This window comes from Oncorhynchus gorbuscha, linkage group LG14, assembly GCF_021184085.1.
Source record: "Oncorhynchus gorbuscha isolate QuinsamMale2020 ecotype Even-year linkage group LG14, OgorEven_v1.0, whole genome shotgun sequence".
Lineage (NCBI taxonomy): Eukaryota > Metazoa > Chordata > Actinopteri > Salmoniformes > Salmonidae > Oncorhynchus > Oncorhynchus gorbuscha.
In genome coordinates this window covers 64,579,025-64,599,519 of record NC_060186.1, presented here as the reverse complement: position 1 = coordinate 64,599,519, position 20,495 = coordinate 64,579,025, and the positions used below count along the sequence as shown (strand labels likewise).

At 46.9% G+C, this 20,495-nt stretch overlaps 1 protein-coding gene across 3 annotated transcripts in view; it reads left to right on the top strand.

Moving 5' to 3' along the window:
• The window catches only part of LOC123995280 (serine/threonine-protein kinase PAK 5-like), a 130,815-nt gene extending 115,663 nt beyond the window's left edge, over positions 1-15,152 (top strand). For all 3 annotated transcript variants that reach the window (XM_046298784.1, XM_046298785.1, XM_046298786.1), the window contains 8 exons: positions 5,368-5,577; positions 5,773-5,914; positions 6,082-6,236; positions 8,708-8,841; positions 11,976-12,102; positions 12,811-12,936; positions 13,015-13,149; positions 13,265-15,152. In XM_046298784.1, coding sequence (XP_046154740.1) covers positions 5,368-5,577; positions 5,773-5,914; positions 6,082-6,236; positions 8,708-8,841; positions 11,976-12,102; positions 12,811-12,936; positions 13,015-13,149; positions 13,265-13,420 — 1,185 coding nt within the window. In that variant the 3' untranslated portion in view covers positions 13,421-15,152. The remainder of the gene's footprint in view (positions 1-5,367; positions 5,578-5,772; positions 5,915-6,081; positions 6,237-8,707; positions 8,842-11,975; positions 12,103-12,810; positions 12,937-13,014; positions 13,150-13,264) is intronic.
• Positions 15,153-20,495: the final 5,343 nt, after the last annotated feature.

The window sequence follows — 20,495 nt, the reverse complement described above, 5'->3', positions numbered from 1 at the left end:
CTTCTCTCTCTCTCTCCCCACCTCTCTTCTCTCTCTCTCTCCCCACCTCTCTTCTCTCTCTCTCTCCCCGCCTCTCTTCTCTCTCTCTCTCCCCACCTCTCTTCTCTCTCTCTCTCCCCGCCTCTCTTCTCTCTCTCTCCCCTCTGCCTCTCTTCTCTCTCTCTCTCTCCCCCGCCTCTCTTCTCTCTCTCTCCCCACCTCTCTTCTCTCTCTCCGCCTCTCTTCTCTCTCTCTCTCTCTCTCCCCCCTCCCTGCCTCTCTTCTCTCTCTCTCCTCTCTCCCCCTCCTCTCTTCTCTCTCTCCGCCTCTCTTCTCTCTCTCTCTCTCCCCCCTCTCTCTCTCACCCCGCCTCTCCTCTCCTCTCCCTCTCCCTCTCCCTCTCTCTCCCTGCCTCTCTTCTCTCTCTCCCTGCCTCTCTTCTCTCTCTCCCTGCCTCTCTTCCCTCTCTCCCTGCCTCATTTCTCTCTCTCCCTGCCTCTCTTCTCTCTCTATCTCTCCGCCTCTCATCTCTCTCTCTCTCCCTGCCTCTCTTCTCTCTCTATCTCTCCGCCTCTCTTCTCTCTCTCTCTCCCTGCCTCTCTTCTCTCTCTATCTCTCCGCCTCTCCTCTCCCTCTCTCTCCCCGCCTCTCCTCTCCCTCTCCCTCTCCCTCTCTCTCCCCACCTCTCTTCTCTCTCTCTCTCCCCGCCTCTCTTCTCTCTCTCTCCCCGCCTCTCTTCTCTCTCTCTCTCTCCCCGCCTCTCTTCTCTCTCTCTCCCCACCTCTCTTCTCTCTCTCCCCCTCTCTTCTCTCTCTCTCTCTCCCCGCCTCTCTTCTCTCTCTCTCCCCACCTCTCTTCTCTCTCTCTCCCTCTCTTCTCTCTCTCTCTCTCCCTCTCTCCCCGCCTCTCTTCTCTCTCTCTCCCCACCTCTCTTCTCTCTCCCCCCGCCTCTCTTCTCTCTCTCTCTCTCTCTCCCCCCCCACCTCTCTTCTCTCTCTGTCTCTCTCTGCCTCACATCTCTCTCTCTCACCCCGCCTCTCTTCTCTCTCTCTCTCCCCACCTCTCTTCTCTCTCTCTCTCTCCCCCGCCTCTCCTCTCCCTCTCCCTCTCCTCTCTCTCCCTGCCTCTCTTCTCTCTCTCCCTGCCTCTCTTCTCTCTCTCCCTGCCTCTCTTCCCTCTCTCCCTGCCTCATTTCTCTCTCTCTCTCCCCCCGCCTCTCTTCTCTCTCTGTCTCTCTCTGCCTCACATCTCTCTCTCTCACCCCGCCTCTCCTCTCCCTCTCCCTCTCCCTCTCTCTCCCTGCCTCTCTTCTCTCTCCCTGCCTCTCTTCTCTCTCTCCCTGCCTCTCTTCCCTCTCTCCCTGCCTCATTTCTCTCTCTCTCCCTGCCTCTCTTCTCTCTCTATCTCTCTGCCTCTCTTTTCTCTCTGTCTCTCTCCGCCTCACTTCTCTCTCTCTCTCTCTCTCTCTCTCACCCCCGCCTCTCCTCTTCTTCTCTCTCACCGCCTCTCCTCTCCCTCTCTCTCCCGCCTCTTTTCTCTCTCTCCCTGCCTCTCTTCTCTCTCTCCCCCTGCCTCTCTTCTCTCTCTCTCTGCCTCTCTTCTCTCTCTCTCCCCACCTCTCTTCTCTCTCTCTCTCCCTGCCTCTCTCTCTCTCCCTATCTCTCCTGCCTCTCTTCTCTCTCTCTCTCCGCCGCCTCTCTTCTCTTTCTTCCCCGCCTCTCTTCTCTCTCTCTCCCTGCCTCTCTTCTCTCTCTCTCCCCCGCCTCTCTTCTCTCTCTCTCCCCTTCTCTCTCTCTTCTCTCTTCTCCCTCTCCCCCGCCTCTCTTCTCTCTCTCTCTCTCCCCGCCTCTCTTCTCTCTCTCTCTCCCCCGCCTCTCTCTTCTCTCTCTCTCTCCCCCGCCTCTCTTCTCTCTCTCTCTCCCCCGCCTCTCTTCTCTCTCTGTCTCTCTCCACCTCACTTCTCTCTCTCTCACCCTGCCTCTCCTCTCCCTCTCTCTCACCGCCTCTCTCTCTCCCCTCTCTCTCCCCGCCTCTCCTCTCCCTCTCTCTCCCTGCCTCTCTTTTCTCTCTCCCCGCCTCTCTTTTCTCTCTCCCTGCCTCTCTCTCTCTCTCTCTCTCTCTCTCTCTCTCCCCACCTCTCTTCTCTCTCTCTCTCTCTCTCTCTCTCTCTCTCTCCCCACCTCTCTTCCCTCTCTCTCTCCCCGCCTCTCTTCTCTCTTCTCTCTCTCCCCGCCTCTCTTCTCTCTCTCTCCCCACCTCTCGCCTCTCTTCTCTCTCTCTCCGCCTCTCTTCTCTCTCTCTCTCCCCACCTCTCTTCACTGTCTCTCTCTCTCCGCCTCTCTTCTCTCTCTCTCTCCCCCGCCTCTCTTCTCTCTCTGTCTCTCTCCGCCTCACTTCTCTCTCTCTCCCCCGCCTCTCCTCTCCCTCTCTCTCACCGCCTCTCCTCTCCCTCTCTCTCCCAGCCTCTTCTCTCCCTCTCTCTCCCCGCCTCTCTTCTCTCTCTCCTGCCTCTCTTCTCTCTCTCCCTGCCTCTCTTCCCTCTCTATCTCTCTGCCTCACTTCTCTCTCTATCTCTCTGCCTCACTTCTCTCTCTCTCTCTCACCGCCTCTCCTCTCCTTCTCTCTCACCGCCTCTCCTCTCCCTCTCTCTCCCCGCCTCTTCTCTCCCTCTCTCTCCCCGCCTCTCTTCTCTCTCTCCTGCCTCTCTTCTCTCTCTCCCTGCCTCTCTTCCCTCTCTATCTCTCTGCCTCACTTCTCTCTCTCTCTCCCCGCCTCTCTTCTCTCTCTCTCCCGCCTCGCTTCTCTCTCTCCCCGCCTCTCTTCTCTTCCCTCTCTCTCCCGTCTCTCTTCTCTCTCTCTCCCTGCCTCTCCTCTCTCTCTCCCTCCCCGCCTCACTTCTCTCTCTCTCTCTCACCGCCTCTCCTCTCCTTCTCTCTAACCTCCTCTCCTCTCCCTCTCTCTCCCTCTCTCTCCCGCCTCTTTTCTCTCTGTCCCTGCCTCTCTTCTCTCTCTCCCCCTGCCTCTCTTCTCTCTCTCTCCGCCTCTCTTCTCTCTCTCTCCCCGCCTCTCTTCTCTCTCTCTCCCGCCTCTCTTCTCTCTCCCTCCCGCCTCTCTTCTCTCTCTCTCCCCCCGCCTCTCTTCTCTCTCTCTCCCCGCCTCTCTTCTCTCTCGCTCTCCCCGCTTTTCTCTCTCTCTCTCCCCCTCTCCCCCCTCTCTCTCTCTCTTCTCTCTCTCTCCGCCTCTCTCTCTCTCCCCCCGCCTCTCTTCTCTCTCTCTCCCTGCCTCTCTCCTCTCTCTCCTCTCTCTCTCCCCGCCTCTCTTCTCTCTCTCTCCCCCGCCTCTCTTCTCTCTCTCTCTCTCCCCGCCTCTCTTCTCTCTCTCTCTCTCCCCGCCTCTCTTCTCTCTCTCTCTCTCCCCGCCTCTCTTCTCTCTCTCTCTCCCCCTCTCTCTCTCTCCTCTCTTCTCTCTCTCTCTCTCCCCGCCTCTCTTCTCTCTCTCTCTCTCCCCGCCTCTCTTCTCTCTCTCTCTCCCCCCCGCCTCTCTTCTCTCTCTCTCTCTCCCCGCCTCTCTTCTCTCTCTCTCTCTCCCCTCTCTCTCTCTCCCCGCCTCTCTTCTCTCTCTCTCTCTCCCCGCCTGTCTTCTCTCTCTCTCTCTCCCCGCCTCTCTTCTCTCTCTCTCTCCCCGCCTCTCTTCTCTCTCTCTCTCTCCCCGCCTCTCTTCTCTCTCTCTCTCCCCCCGCCTCTCTTCTCTCTCTCTCTCTCTCTCTCTCTCCCCGCCTCTCTTCTCTCTCTCTCCCCGCCTCTCTTCTCTCCCTCTCTCCCCCCCGCCTCTCTTCTCTCTCGCTCCCCCCGCCTCTCTTCTCTCTCTCTCTCTCCCTGCCTCTCTTCTCTCCCTCTCTCTCCCTGCCTCTCTTCTCTCTCTCTCTCTCCCTGCCTCTCTTCTCTCTCTCTCTCTCCCCGCCTCTCTTCTCAGCTGTATTTTTCTCTTTGAATTCAGTCATTGAACAAAATCCCCCTTTTTGTTGTGAGCCGGTGGGGGTATAACAGTAGACAGCACGGGGACTTGCACACACAAACACACACACACACCACTCCTCCTCCGAAGCAGCAGTGACAAATTGATGTTGCGGCACTTTCTCCTTTCTGCAGCCGCCGCATAAAAACGATCCAACGATGTTTCAGCACAGAATTCAATTTCCCAGTTCAGTTGGGTTGTTGATTACCTTGCCAAATTCAGATTAATACGCATTTAACTAACATGGATCAGGAGACCCTTGGCTGACAGCCAGCCGCCGGGGCCCGCCAATGATAGGGTGCCTGGAGAGTCATCCATCCCTCCTGCAGACAATGAGGTGCACATCCCTCCTTTACAGTCATTATTTAAACAAGTCCACTCTGCATCATTATACCGGCATCTACCCAGCCCTCCTCCTACTCTGAGTAGGTGGAAGAGTGTGTGTGTGTAGGTGGAGGAGTGTGTGTGTGTAGGTGGAGGATGAGTGCGTAGGTGGAGGAGTGTGTGTGTGTGTGTGTGGCTGGAAGAGTGTGTGTGTGTGTAGGTGGAGGATGAGTGCATAGGTGGAGGAGTGTGTGTGTGTGTGTGTGGCTGGAGGAGTGTGTGTTCAGGGGGACGTGTGTTTAGGGCGGGAACGTGTGTATTCAGGGGGGAGTGTGTATTCAGGGGGAGTGTGTATTCAGGGGGTGTATTCAGGGGGGGGGGGGTGTATTCAGGGGGGTGTATTCAGGGGGGTGTATTCAGGGGGAGTGTATTCAGGGGATTGTATTCGGGGAGTGTGTATTCAGGGGGAGTGTATTCGGGGGGAGTGTATTCGGGGGGAGTGTGTATTCAGGGGGGGAGTGTGTATTCGGGGGGAGTGGTGGAGGTAATTTAATTGACTCTGACAGTCAGAGCATCATCTCCTCAGTGCTGGAGGCAGCTTGTCTTCACTCGATAGATTATTAGTCTAGATATTATATATCTCAGCCCTGTACGACCAGGGACAGTTCATAGCTATATTTCAGTCTACTTTAAAACACCTGGTTTTCTGAGCAATGTTTCTAAATATTATGACGTGTAAACAGCTTAATCAGCGTTCCAGTGGTGTATTTGATCTGCACATGTACCAGCACCGGGTAGCTTCCCTCTTATCCATGAGAGAAGTGAGTTCAGAAAAACTGAAAGTATGCATCTTGCAAATAATTTTCACATACACACTTTATATGTCCAAACTTATATGTCAAAACAAATCACAGTTTTGAGCCGGCTGTCATCTTATGAGCTTATTAGAATATTATTGTAATATAGGCTTATCTAGCTGAAATAGCTTATATTTTCAGGGTATTAGCTGTCTTTCCAACACGGTCTCTGTCTGTCTTCCATCTCTCGCAGGGTGATTACGACCGGCAGTCACGAGACGGGAGTCCCCAGGTCCCAGGGTCTGACACGTACCCCCGCGGGCCCCTCAAGCTACCTCAGAGTCACAACAAGCCCTCTGGCTATCCCCCCGGACACCTCCAGTACCCCACTGTGTTCCACCACTACAAACCCTCCCCCTACCACCACCCACCCTCACAGCCCAGCCCGCCATACACCCCACAGGTGGGTCTACCGTGTGCGTACGTTTCTGTGCATGCGTATGTGTGTCCTAAAATAGGATTATATCTTGTTTATGACCTAAAAATATTATGATCTACAATTACGTATGACTCTCAGAGAAACATGTGTAACTGCAAAGATCACCACCGACAGTGCAGTAGAGTCATCAACCGGATCTCTCCTCCCTCCCTCCTACAGGGGGCATATTCCCAGCCATCGTCCCTCTACATTCCCCTGGGGGCCTACCCCCCTCCTTCCTGGGGCTCCAGTTCAGACGCCCAGCCCTCCAGGGTCTCCCACGAACAGTTCAGGGCTGCCCTGCAGCTCGTCGTCAACCCAGGTAATCACAGAGAAGCCTAAGAAAGAAACACAAGTACAAGCCAAATCAGTTCAAATATACAGTAAGTTCTTCTGCTAGTTTGTAGATAATGAACAGAAGCTTCATATATATCTTTCTGGGGGCAGCAAACATTGATCAGCCTCTGATCTGTCCATCTTTGACCCCAGGTGACCCCAGGGAGTACTTGGACAGTTTCATAAAGATTGGCGAGGGCTCGACGGGCATCGTGTGCATCGCCAGCGAGAAGCACAGTGGCAAGCAGGTGGCCGTCAAGAAGATGGACTTGAGGAAACAGCAGAGGAGAGAACTGCTCTTCAACGAGGTCAGACGTCAAGGGTTAGGGGGTCATGGGTTTGTCTCCTTGGAGACCAAACCATTTTGGTACTGTATTTTTTAAAACTTTAATAGACTGAAAGATTTAGGTAAGATAGTGTAAACCTATACGTTTAATTAGTCAACATTTCAATTAGACGTGCAAGAGTAAAACTATAAAGCTAGTTTTTAGCCCCCAGATTAGGCTACCTCACAGAGAGGCTTTTCTGGACCTCAGATGTGTTGATCAGAGCAGTGTGTTAGTGAAGCTGATTTAGATGTTGCCAAGGCAACAAGCTGACATTATTTTGGGTTTGGAAAGAAGTGTGGCAAGCCTTTTAGCTCTACTCTACTGTGTCATTGCTGCCTGCTATGTAGCAACACTGTGGAGCTGTTAGTACTCAGTAGTCAGACACAGTATTTATGTTATGAAGCCAGTGTGACAAGCCTTTTAGCTCTACTCTACTGTACCATTACTGCCTGCTATGTAGCAACACTGTGGAGCTGTTAGTACTCAGTAGTCAGACACAGTATTTCTGTTATGAAGCCAGTGAGGGAAGACTTTGTTTGAATGAAGTGGGTTGAATGACTTTCAGTATGTTAACAAGGTGTTGACATCGAACCAAAACATTAAGTATCTTGTCCTTACACGTTTACGCACCCACATCAATGATTAGTAATAGTGTGTGTGTGTGTGTGTGTGTGTGTGTTTTTCCCACATCAATGATTAGTAATAGTGTGTGTGTGTGTATTTTGAAGCTTGATGTTATCCTTTTAGCACCCCTATCTAATAATCCCTTTTCATTAAGCTTCTAAAAAGATTGCAGAGCCATTTATTTATTTAATTTGTGACATAGGCTACCTGCTATTCTATAAAATAACTCTTCAATCAATTCCATCATTCATTTCATCATATACTGCAGACATTGACATTTAAATTCAACCTAGATTTGATGTTAGGAGTCAAATTGAACCATGTACATTTTTAAGTAAAGAATATGCTTACAAATACCCCCAAATAAGATGCCATTATTTACAGTACTATCCTCATTTATTCAAATGTAATCTTCAGTCTAATTTTTTTGGAGTATCTTATTGCAAAAACAACAACTTTGATCTGTGTCCAATACTTATGGAGGGCACTGTGGCCTACATCAGGAGAATCCTTTTGCTTGCCAGCTTCATCAGTGGCCAGTTACCAACCCATCAATAGATGGGAAGATAACTTGGTAAAACTGAACATGAAGGCAAACTGGGCTTCTATAAGCTAGTTAGCTTAGCAGTGTTAGCCCAGTCCCTAGCTTAACGGCGTCAGTTGAAGGAGAAGCGGACCAAAATGCAGCGTGGTGGTTACTCATGTTCTTTAATGAAGAATCGACGATACATGAAATAACTATAATATACAAAAAACAACAAACGAAACACGAAACCTATTACAGCTTATCTGGTGAACACTACACAGAGACAGGAACAATCACCCACGAAAACACTCACAGAATATGGCTGCCTAAATATGGTTCCCAATCAGAGACAACAGAATCACCTGACTCTGATTGAGAACCGCCTCAGGCAGCCATAGACTACGTCGACGCCCCACAAAATCCCAAGACAAAAAACACACCACAATAACCCATGTCACACCCTCGCCTGACCAAATATATAAAGAAAACACAAAATACTAAGACCAAGGCGTGACAATAATGTCACCTTCTGATAGTTAGGTTTTAGCTAAACATCTGTATGGAGGAATGAAACTTGCCTTTTTAACTGTAAAGTATTGATGTGATGTAGACATAAAGAATAGACTTACCTTCAAGTAGATGTTTTTAGTTTTCTTCTAGGACATCAGGCAAGCAATCTACACCAGTGTGAAACTAGCAGGTTTGAGCAAGCTTATCAGAGCTGCTCCTAGGTAAAATGGCAGACCACTTGCGATGCGATTCGAGCTAGAATTCCTATCTACTTGAGGATGACATCTTCACTGGTATGGACACCATTAATCGTCCAAACTGTTTTTGTATTTGAATGTTGTATGTGTCCCTGTTCTACTCAGGCCCAGTTTCATTGCATGATTCATAATCATGTCCACTCAGTAAAAAGATCTGCCAATCACACTCTATTCTGGAGGATTGGTGGCTGACATTTTCAATTGATTGGCCACACCTGTTGTTGATTGGCCACACCTGTTATTGATTGGCCACACCTGTTGTTGATTGTTTGGTACTCAGGTAGGGGGAGGCTGTGTAGAGCAGGTAGCCATGCTGTCTCTTTCCTTTAAAGTCTTTTTATTGCATTTTAAAACTTTTTAATATTGTCTACTTTTAGCACACTTTTTACCCCTGTTAAAAATATATAATATTTACCTCTTAAATAAATATTGTTACTTTTTGGGAAACTTCTGGTGCACAGCTAGGTCCGTTTTGTCACTGTTGATATATTGGCTGCCTATGATGTAGCCTGTGTTTGTTGTGTTGTTTCTAGGTGGTGATCATGAGGGACTATCACCATGAGAACGTGGTTGACATGTACAACAGCTACCTGGTCGGAGACGAGCTCTGGGTCGTTATGGAGTTCTTGGAGGGCGGGGCCCTGACGGACATTGTCACTCACACGAGGTAACCAATGATCTGCCACTAAAGTCCATTTGCCTCTCTCCCAATGCATTAGCTACCATGAGTCTTCAATTCACTGTCTAAAAAAAATGCATTTGAATTGTTGTCCCACTAATTAATCTCGGGAAGTGAATAACCAAAGCAGATCCACAACAACCCCCATCAGTTCTGGTTTCATGGGTTTTAATTATTCATCTCAAACTTTTATCTCTCTCCTCGGTTGTCTTCTTCTCAACACCTCGTCGTTTCGATTAGCCCACGGTGTGTCCTTGGTCTTTTAATTATAGTCATTTGTGTGGCGTGTCAGGGCGTGTTTCAGGGCGTGTGTCTGGGCGTGTTTTAGGGCGAGTCAACATTGTGTGGTGTGTGACAGGGCGTGTGTCAGGGCGTGTGTCAGGGCGTGTTTCAGGGCGTGTCAACATTGTGTGGTGTGTGTCAGGGCGTGTTTTAGGGCGTGTCAACATTGTGTGGAGTGTTTCAGGGCGTGTCAACATTGTGTGGAGTGTTTCAGGGCGTGTGTCAGGGCGTGTTTTAGGGCGTGTGTCAACATTGTGTGGTGTGTGTCAGGGCGTTGTGTCAGGGCGTGTTTTAGGGTGTGTCAACATTGTGTGGAGTGTTTCAGGGTGTGTTTTAGGGCATGTTTCAGGGCGTGTGTCAACATTGTGTGGAGTGTTTCAGGGCGTGTGTCAGGGCGTGTGTCACTATTGTGTGGAGTGTTTCAGGGCATGTCAATATTGTGTGGAGTGTTTCAGGGCGTGTGTCAGGGCGTGTGTCAGGGCGTGTGTCAACATTGTGTGGAGTGTTTCAGGGTGTGTGTCAGGGCGTGTTTCAGGGCGTGTCAACATTGTGTGGAGTGTTTCAGGGCGTGTGTCAATATTGTGTGGAGTGTTTCAGGGCGTGTGTCAATATTGTGTGGAGTGTTTCAGGGCGTGTTTCTGGGCATGTTTCAGGGTGTGTCAACATTGTGTGGAGTGTTTCAGGGCGTGTCAACACTGTGTGGAGTGTTTCAGGGCGTGTCAACATTGTGTGGAGTGTTTCAGGGCGTGTCAACATTGTGTGGAGTGTTTCAGGGCGTGTGTCAACATTGTGTGGAGTGTTTCAGGGCGTGTGTCAACATTGTGTGGAGTGTTTCAGGGCGTGTCAACATTGTGTGGAGTGTTTCAGGGCGTGTCAACATTGTGTGGAGTGTTTCAGGGCGTGTCAACATTGTGTGGAGTGTTTCAGGGCGTGTCAACATTGTGTGGAGTGTTTCAGGGCGTGTGTCAGGGCATGTTTCAGGGCGTGTCAACATTGTGTGGAGTGTTTCAGGGCGTGTGTCAGGGCATGTTTCAGGGCGTGTCAACATTGTGTGGAGTGTTTCAGGGCGTGTGTCAGGTCATGTTTCAGGGCGTGTCAACATTGTGTGGAGTGTTTCAGGGCGTATGTTAGGTCATGTTTCAGGGCGTGTCAACATTGTGTGGAGTGTTTCAGGGCGTGTCAACATTGTGTGGAGTGTTTCAGGGCGTGTGTCAACATTGTGTGGAGTGTTTCAGGGCGTGTCAACATTGTGTGGAGTGTTTCAGGGCGTGTCAACATTGTGTGAAGTGTTTCAGGGCGTGTCAACATTGTGTGGAGTGTTTCAGGGCGTGTGTCAGGGCGTGTGTCAGTATTGTGTGGCGCCGTGACGGGTGATATTAACACGGTTGCGTCAGTGGCGTCCCTGTCGATGTGAAGTCATGAGGTGTAGAGAAAAGTCCACACTTTTGCAATCAGAATATATACAAATCTAATTCAGTCGGCTCTTTTGTTGCCTAAATTACTGTTCAATGTGGAGAGCTGAATAGAACACACACACACACACACACACACACACACACACACACACACACACACACACACACACACACACACACACACACACACACACACACACACACACACACACACACACACACACACACACACACACACAGCTCCCCCTTGGTGTCTGCCAACACACACAGTGTACCAGTTCCAGATTGGCCTGTCTTTGTGTGTCGTGTTCATGTTCCACAGCCATTTCAATTAGCTGCAAATGTAAATTATCCTCAGGAGGCTGTATAGTGGCTGGCGTGTACTTTACCCAGACTCAGCTGATGAAACTACTGTGTGTGTGTGTGTGTGTGTGTGGGGGGTGGGGGGGGGTGTATGATCTTTCACAGCCTCATTAAGCAAAAAACTGTATTTTTTATTCTCTGTTTGAAATAATTTACTATCGTGGTAATCATTTGTTTTGGGCGTTTGTGTGTATGTTTGTGTGTGTTTGTGTGTGTGTGTGTGGGAAGCATTCAATCTCCTTTGTCTACACATCAACCTCCCATTCTCTAGATTGTTTTTCCATTCCCTGAAGCCTCATTTACCTATTGTAATTCTCAATGCATATATGTGTGACAATAAAACCTGGTGCGATCTACCATGGGAGGGGTGTCTTTGTGTGTGCGTTTGTGTTGAGAGTTGTTCCTTGTTGTATGCAAATGGCAAGACAATTGATTCCTGTGGAGTGAGACAGGATAGTGAAGACAGTGCTGGAGGGGATGTGTGTGTGTGTGTGTGTGTGTGTGTGTGTGTGTGTGTGTGTGTGTGTGTGTGTGTGTGTGTGTGTGTGTGTGTGTGTGTGTGTGTGTGTGTGTGTGTGTGTGTGTGTGTGTGTGTGTGTGTGTGTGTGTGTGTGTGATTGGGGAGGTTCACACCAGCTGGAGCTTCATGTTAATGTTCTGTGGAGTTCAGCCAGATGAATAGTTTACCCCCCAGTCCATATGGGACCACACAGAAAACACTACACAATTATCGGCATGAATTTCATGCTCCTACGATGTTCCATTCTTCCTAGTATTATTAGCTTTTTCATAGGAACGTTGAGGTGTGTCTGTCGTCTCCTACCACCATCCTAACCCGTGTGTGTATGTGTGTGTCGTCTCCTACCACCAACCTAACCCGTATGTGTGTGTGTGTGTGTCGTCTCCTACCGCCATCCTACCCCGTGTGTGTGTGTGTGTGTGTCGTCTCCTACCACCATCCTAACCCGTGTGTGTGTGTGTCGTCTCCTACCACATCCTAACCCGTGTGTGTGTGTGTCGTCTCCTACCACATCCTAACCCGTGTGTGTGTGTGTGTTTCAGGATGAATGAGGAGCAGATAGCCACAGTGTGTGTGTTGGTGTTGAGGGCTCTATCGTACCTCCACATACAGGGAGTCATCCACAGAGACATCAAGAGTGATTCTATCCTCCTGACCAGCGATGGACGGGTAAGACCACATGGATTCTGGACTAACTTATTTAATCATGTACAGAACTAACTGGCCTTGTATCATTGTAGGACTCCAAATGTTGGCTTCAGTGGTGGGCTGTGTCCACTACCTATTGTGATACAACTAAAGCCTAATAGTGTTACCATGACACCCAGTAACGGACATGATGTCAAATGACACAATGTTGCATGAAACACTGCCCTACACCCTCACACTGACCTCTGTGTTACAGTACATGGCTCGCTATTTCTGGGTTACTGCCAGTGATGCAGTACAGTACGATCACCTCAAGTGCCTCTGACTGCAGGACTGGAGAGAGGAGAGGAGAAACAATTCATAATCAATTAGCACCCAGTACCTATTAATTAAAGCCTGCCTAATGCCTCTTAACGAGCTGCTGGAACGTGATGGATGGTTGGCTAATTAAGGGATAATAGAAGCAGGATTAGAGTGGCTTATATGAAACCTCTTCAACCCCAGTTTCCCTTATAATTATTACATGGACAGAAGTTAAATATTAGAACATTTAGAGACTAAAGTTAATATTCAAACCCAAAAGGAAAAAAAGAAAAAGGAAGCACACATCCAAAATGTAAAATCAATGAAGATAAAAATCTGTCATTTATATGTCCCCATGTACAAAAGTGTTCAGAAAATTCCCATAGATCACACAGATGATCAACCAAATATGTTCTGTTCCCACAGATCAAGCTGTCAGACTTTGGCTTCTGTGCCCAAGTGTCCATAGAGGTGCCCAAGAGGAAGTCTCTGGTGGGCACGCCCTACTGGATGGCACCAGAGGTAATCTCACGATTACCCTACGGCACAGAGGTAAGGACACACATTGACAAGTATCACATTCAAACGTTTATTGTTGTATATAATAATAGCATTCACACTGTCTGCTAGGTGGATATCTGGTCGTTGGGCATCATGGTGATAGAGATGATCGATGGGGAACCCCCGTACTTTAACGAACCCCCTCTACAGGCCATGAGGAGGATACGAGACAACCTGCCCCCACGGCTAAAGGAGTCACACAAGGTCAGCAGGGCTAATCTATTTCATGACTGAATTGGCACATTTACAGAAATGTGGACTCATGTCAGTTATCTCCTAAGTCAAATAATGAGTCATGTGTTCCCTCTCTCTCTGTCAGGTATCGTCGGTGCTGAGGGCTTTCCTGGGCCTGATGTTGGTTAGAGAGCCGTCTCAGCGAGCCACAGCCCAGGAGCTGCTCCAGCACCCCTTCCTCAAGCTGTCGGGTCCCCCATCCTGCATCGTCCCCCTAATGAGGCACTACCGCCACCGCTGACCTGACCTCCCGCCACCAGGGCGGCGCTCCACACCTTGCCAAACAAACACACACCTGACCTGAGAGACTATGCCACTAAAACAAATGCTCACACCTGTAACCGTGCAGTAGTTTAGCTTGAGGAATTGTTTACAAAGAAAAGATGAAAGAAAAATGTGATATCCACTATTTTGAGAAACACTATATAAAGTTCAACACTGAAGTATAGGGAAATATACAGTAGGAGTCTCAGTCTTCTGTGGCCGACATGCTGCCTGTCCTGGAGCCAAATACAAAGAAGATTAGCCTCTTGGTTTGAACTCTTTGGATTCTCTAGGCTGTTAGACCAGTAGAGATTTGTAGGGTGGGTGGTCCAGGTGCAGTTTCCTCTCTTCTTGTCTGTAGGGTTATACTGTAGTAACCATTGACTAGAGTGTAGATGGTGTGAGGTGATTGGCTGAGACTGCCTGGCTGGCCGCCATGTTGAGGGTCCCATGAGACATGCCAACCGCCCCAGATATGAGCAGTCGATCTCAGAACAATCAGGAAGCAGCGTTTGGTGATGTCATAGTGGGAGCGGTATGGGTGTGTCTTAGTCTGACTGGAAGACAGGCTGTTCTCCTATTGATGGAATTAAACATCGCACTCTTCACTTCTCTTGTCTCACACTAATAGTGAAAATGTATTTTAGAGACAGTTTTTCTGTACAGTTTTGATAATTTGCAGTATTTTATTGTGTAGTAACTATTGGGATATGGGCGGTATTACATATAAATCAGAGTTTCTGCGAATATCTTTCTTACTGTTTATAATAATAATACATTTTTGATTAAGAATTTAAGAGATATCCCAAATAAACTAACTCTTAACTGTTACAAAAATAAACCTGAATATATTTAATATCCCACATTTGTAGAGAGAATCTCCATTGACTTTGTAAAAACGCGTAATGCCAGAATGTTGTATGCTGTTTTAAAGTTTGTATTTATGTTTTTGAATTGAAGTTGTATTTTTTGGTAGTGTGGCCTTTCTTTTTGATTTACATTTCGTAAATATCAACAGCCAGACAGACAGTGGTATTGGTTGTATCATACAAGCAATACCCCAAACGTATCTATCATCACCAATGTATTCATCTTTTGACAATGTAATTTAACACAAATCACACGTAGCACTGTTTGAGTGGATTGGCAGGAAGAGTTTATTTGAAACAGAGCCATTTTCTTTACCCATCATCACACTCCTATAAATTCAAAGGGCACACATACAAGACTCCTACAGCAATATCTGAGCTTCTCAGTCTGACACACATGGTGATAAAAGGTTTTATTTTCCACTCTCACACAACTTGGCTGTTATCTGTTTCTTATCTTACCACACACACACACACACACACACACACACACACACACACACACACACACACACACACACACACACACACACACACACACACACACACACACACACACACACACACACACACACACACACACACAGACTGTGCCGCAATCTGATTCTCAGTTCTGATTGGACTAGAGAACAGTGTAACCCCATATTGTTTTTACCAATCATTCACTGTGATATGTAAATATGAACATGTGTGTGCTTGAGAGTGTGTGTGTTTGTGTGTGTGAGCTGGCTTATCCTTGACTACTATTGGGGGACTTGAATGGGTACTACTATCCATGGTGTTGCTTGTACAGTGATATTGCATGTTTGTTATCAGTGAAACTGGTTTTGATTAAAAAAGCTAATCAAAACACTGACAAGCGAAGCATGTTTCTCCACACTCTCACCTGTACAAACCCAGGGTCAATTTGAGGGCATTTAAACACACAATCAGACATTTACAGGGTGAATGAATTCAAATATACATTCCTGCATGTAGACCTATACAGTAGAATCAAGAATAGTTCAATTCATTTCAAATAATTGCATATTTAATGCCCACAATTCACAATTCTAAAGGTTTATATTTGAAGTGAAATATGGATTTTGGTGTGGGAGTCTTGCCCTGCAGGCTTATTGCTTCCTGTGTAGCTGCATTACTGTCCACTGTCCTGTGGTTCTGAATGTCAGATCTCAAGGTTCCCAATTCATCGCTGTCCATGTTGCTGAAATCTCCTATCGCTGCTAGTTGCTTGCTGTTTAGGCTACATCCCACTTTGTCCACATTACAGATGAACAAGAATTATGTTTTTTGTACATCCATGATAACACCAAACCATGGATTTTAAATTGAATATGACCCAAAACATTCTTCAGTGTTGGCCTAATAACATTTAGCAGGACACTTCAGCGGACTCTGGTGTAGCAACAATAGCCTTGCCTCTGTAGTTAAAACAACTAAAGCACATGTGTGAAACTCATTCCACGGAGAGAAAGGGGGATACCTAGTCAGTTGTACAACTGAATGCATTCAACTGAAATGTGTCTTCCACATTTAACCCAACCCCCCTGAATCAGAGAGTTGCGGGGCCTCCCATAATCGACATCCACGTCTTCGGCGCCCGGGGAACAGTGGGTTAACTGCCTTGCTCAGGCAGAACGACAGATTTTTACAGTGAGGGAAAAAAGCATTTGATCCCCTGCTGATTTTGTACATTTGCCCACTGACAAAGAAATTATCCATCTATAATTTTAATGGTAGGTTTATTTGAACAGTGAGAGACAGAAGAACAACTAAAAAATACAGAAAAACACATGTTAAAAATGTTATAAATTGATTTGCATTTTAATGAGGGAAATAAGTATTTGACCCCTCTGCAAAACATGACTTAGTACTTGGTGGAAAAACCCTTGTTGGCAATCACAGAGGTCAGACGTTTCTTGTAGCTGGCCACCAGGTTTGCACACATCTCAGGAGGGTTTTTGTCCCACTCCTCTTTGCAGATCTTCTCCAAGTCATTAAGGTTTCGAGGCTGACGTTTGGCAACTTGAACCTTCAGATTTTCTATGGGATTAAGGTCTGTAAACTGGCTAGGCCACTCCAGGACCTTAATGTTCTTCTTCTTGAGCCACTCCTTTGTTGCCATGACTGTGTGTTTTGGGTCATTGTCATGCTGGAATACCTATCCACGACCCATTTTCAATGCCCTGGCTGAGGGAAGGAGGTTCTCACCCAAGATTTGACGGTACTTGGCCCCATCCATCGTCCCTTTGATGCGGTTAGGTTGTCCTGTCTCCTTAGCAGAAAAACACCCCCAAAGCATAATGTTTCCACCTCCTTATTTGACGGTGGGGATGATGTTCTTGGGGTCATAGGCAGCATTCCTCCTCCTCCAAACACGGTGAGTTGAGTTGATGCCAAAGAGCTCCATTTTGGTCTCATCGGACCACAACCAGTTGTCCTCTGAATCATTCAGATGTTCATTGGCAAACTTTAGACGGGCATGTACAGTGGGGCAAAAAAGTATTTAGTCAGCCACCAATTGTGAAAGTTCTCCCACTTAAAAAGATGAGAGAGGACTGTAATTTCCATCATAGGTACACTTCAACTATGACAGACAAAATGAGAAAAAAAATCCAGAAAATTACATATTAGGATTTTTTATGAATTTATTTGCAAATTATGGTGGAAAATAAGTATTTGGTCACCTACAAACAAGCAAGATTTCTGGCTCTCACAGACCTGTAACTTCTTTAAGAGGCTTCTCTGTCCTCCACTCGTTACCTGTATTAATGGCACCTGTTTGAACTTGTTATCAGTATAAAAGACACCTGTCCACAACCTCAAACAGTCACACTCCAAACTCCACTATGGCCAAGACCAAAGACCTGTCAAAGGACACCAGAAACAAAATTGTAGACCTGCACCAGGCTGGGAAGACTGAATCTGCGATAGGTAAGCAGCTTGGTTTGAATAAATCAACTGTGGGAGCAACTTTTAGGAAATGGAAGACATACAAGACCACTGATAATCTCCCTCGATCTGGGGCTCCACGCAAGATCTCACCCCGTGGGGTCAAAATGATCACAAGAACAGTGAGCAAAAATCCCAGAACCACACAGGGGGACCTAATGAATGACCTGCAGAGAGCTGGGACCAAAGTAACAAAGCCTACCATCAGTAACACACTACGCCGCAAGGGACTCAAATCCTGCAGTGCCAGACGTGTCCCCCTGCTTATGTCCAGGCCCGTCTGAAGTTTGCAAGAGAGCATTTGGACGATCCAGAAGAAGATTGGGAGAATGTCATATTGTCATATGGTCAGATGAAACCAAAATAGAACTCAACTCGTCGTGTTTGGAGGACAAAGAATGCTGAGTTGCATCCAAAGAACACCATACCTACTGTGAAGCATGGGGGTGGAAATATCATGCTTTGGTGCTGTTTTTCTGCAAAGGGACCAGGACGACTGATCCGTATAAAGGAAAGAATGAATGGGGCCATGTATCGTGAGATTTTGAGCGAAAACCTCCTTCCATCAGCAAGGGCATTGAAGATGAAACGAGCAGGGGGACCTTGCAGGTGCTGAAGGATTTCAGTCCTTCACGGCGTAGTGTGTTACCAATTGTTTTCTTGGTGACTATGGTCCCAGCTGCCTTGAGATCATTCCGTGTAGTTCTGGGCTGATTCCTCACCGTTCTCATGATCATTGCAACTCCACCAGGTGAGATCTTGCATGGAGCCCCAGGCTGAGGGAGATTGACAGTCTTTTGTGTTTCTTCCATTTGCGAATAATCGCACCAACTGTTGTCACCTTCTTACCAAGCTGCTTGGCGATGGTCTTGTAGCCCATTCCAGCCTTGTGTATGTCTACAATCTTGTCCCTGACATCCTTGGAGAGCTCTTTGGTCTTGGCCATGGTGGAGAGTTTGGAATCTGATTGATTGATTGCTTCTGTGGACAGGTGTCTTTTATACAGGTAACAAACGGAGATTAGGAGCACTTATACAGCTCGTTACCTGTATAAAAGACACCTGGGAGCCAGAAATCTTTCTGATTGAGATGGTGTCAAATGCATATTTCCCTCATTAAAATGCAAATAAATTTATAACATTTTTGAATTTTTTGTTGTTGTTATTCTGTCTCCCAATGTTCAAATAAACCTACTATCAAAATTATAAACGGATCATTTCTTTGTCAGTGGGCAAATGTACAAAATCAGCAGGGGTTCAAATACTTTTTTCTCTCACTGTAGATATACAGTGCCTTGCGAAATTATTTGGCCCCCTTGAACTTTGCGACCTTTTGCCACATTTCAGGCTTCAAACATAAAGATATAAAACTGTATTTTTTTGTGAAGAATCAACAACAAGTGGGACACAATCATGAAGTGGAACGACATTTATTGGATATTTCAAACTTTTTTAACAAATCAAAAATTGACAAATTGGGCGTGCAAAATTATTCAGCCCCCTTAAGTTAATACTTTGTAGCGCCACCTTTTGCTGCGATTACAGCTGTAAGTCGCTTGGGGTATGTCTCTATCAGTTTTGCACATCGAGAGACTGAAATTTCTTCCCATTCCTCCTTGCAAAACAGCTCGAGCTCAGTGAGGTTGGATGGAGAGCATTTGTGAACAGCAGTTTTCAGTTCTTTCCACAGATTCTCGATTGGATTCAGGTCTGGACTTTGACTTGGCCATTCTAACACCTGGATATGTTTATTTTTGAACCATTCCATTGTAGATTTTGCTTTATGTTTTGGATCATTGTCTTGTTGGAAGACAAATCTCCGTCCCAGTCTCAGGTCTTTTGCAGACTCCATCAGGTTTTCTTCCAGAATGGTCCTGTATTTGGCTCCATCCATCTTCCCATCAATTTTAACCATCTTCCCTGTCCCTGCTGACGAAAAGCAGGCCCAAACCATGATGCTGCCACCACCATGTTTGACAGTGGGGATGGTCGCTTCAGGGTGATGAGCTGTGTTGCTTTTACGCCAAACATAACATTTTGCATTGTTGCCAAAAAGTTCAATTTTGGTTTCATCTGACCAGAGCACCTTCTTCCACATGTTTGGTGTGTCTCCCAGGTGGCTTGTGGCAAACTTTAAACGACACTTTTTATGGATATCTTTAAGAAATTGCTTTCTTCTTGGCACTCTTCCATAAAGGCCAGATTTGTGCAATATACGACTGATTGTTGTCCTATGGACAGAGTCTCCCACCTCAGCTGTAGATCTCTGCAGTTCATCCAGAGTGATCATGGGCCTCTTGGCTGCATCTCTGATCAGTCTTCTCCTTGTATGAGCTGAAAGTTTAGAGGGACGGCCAGGTCTTGGTAGATTTGCAGTGGTCTGATACTCCTTCCATTTCAATATTATCGCTTGCACAGTGCTCCTTGGGATGTTTAAAGCTTGGGAAATCTTTTTGTATCCAAATCCGGCTTTAAACTTCTTCACAACAGTATCTCAGACCTGCCTGGTGTGTTCCTTGTTCTTCATGATGCTCTCTGCGCTTTTAACGGACCTCTGAGACTATCACAGTGCAGGTGCATTTATATGGAGACTTGATTACACACAGGTGGATTGTATTTATCATCATTAGTCATTTAGGTCAACATTGGATCATTCAGAGATCCTCACTGAACTTCTGGAGAGAGTTTGCTGCACTGAAAGTAAAGGGGCTGAATAATTTTGCACACCCAATTTTTAAGTTTTTGATTTGTTAAAAAAGTTTGAAACATCCAATAAATGTCATTCCACTTCATGATTGTGTCCCACAGTTTTATAGGTTTATGTTTGAAGCCTGAAATGTGGCAAAAGGTCGCAAAGTTCAAGGGGCCGAATACTTTCACAAGGCACTGTATATACACACCACATGACTAGACGATATATGAGGTCATAGCTTTTTCTCTCCTACTAGCTCTGTTCCTGTGTGGAACTATAATAGGATATTCATTTGGTTTGGCCCAGGATAATAACTCCTCTTTCACAGGAAGTCACCTTAACCACAGCTGTAAATAAACTAGCAGTGAACCAAACTAGGCCCACTGTGACTGTGGCCCTGATTGTACACCACCAGACCAACCAGATAACCACCCACGCTAATTCCCCCCTTCAACTGTCACCCATAAAACAGTAGAAAGACAATGGATTCTGTATAGGCTTTGTTTGTTTCTCACTGCTAAAAAGGGTAGGCTTAACAGG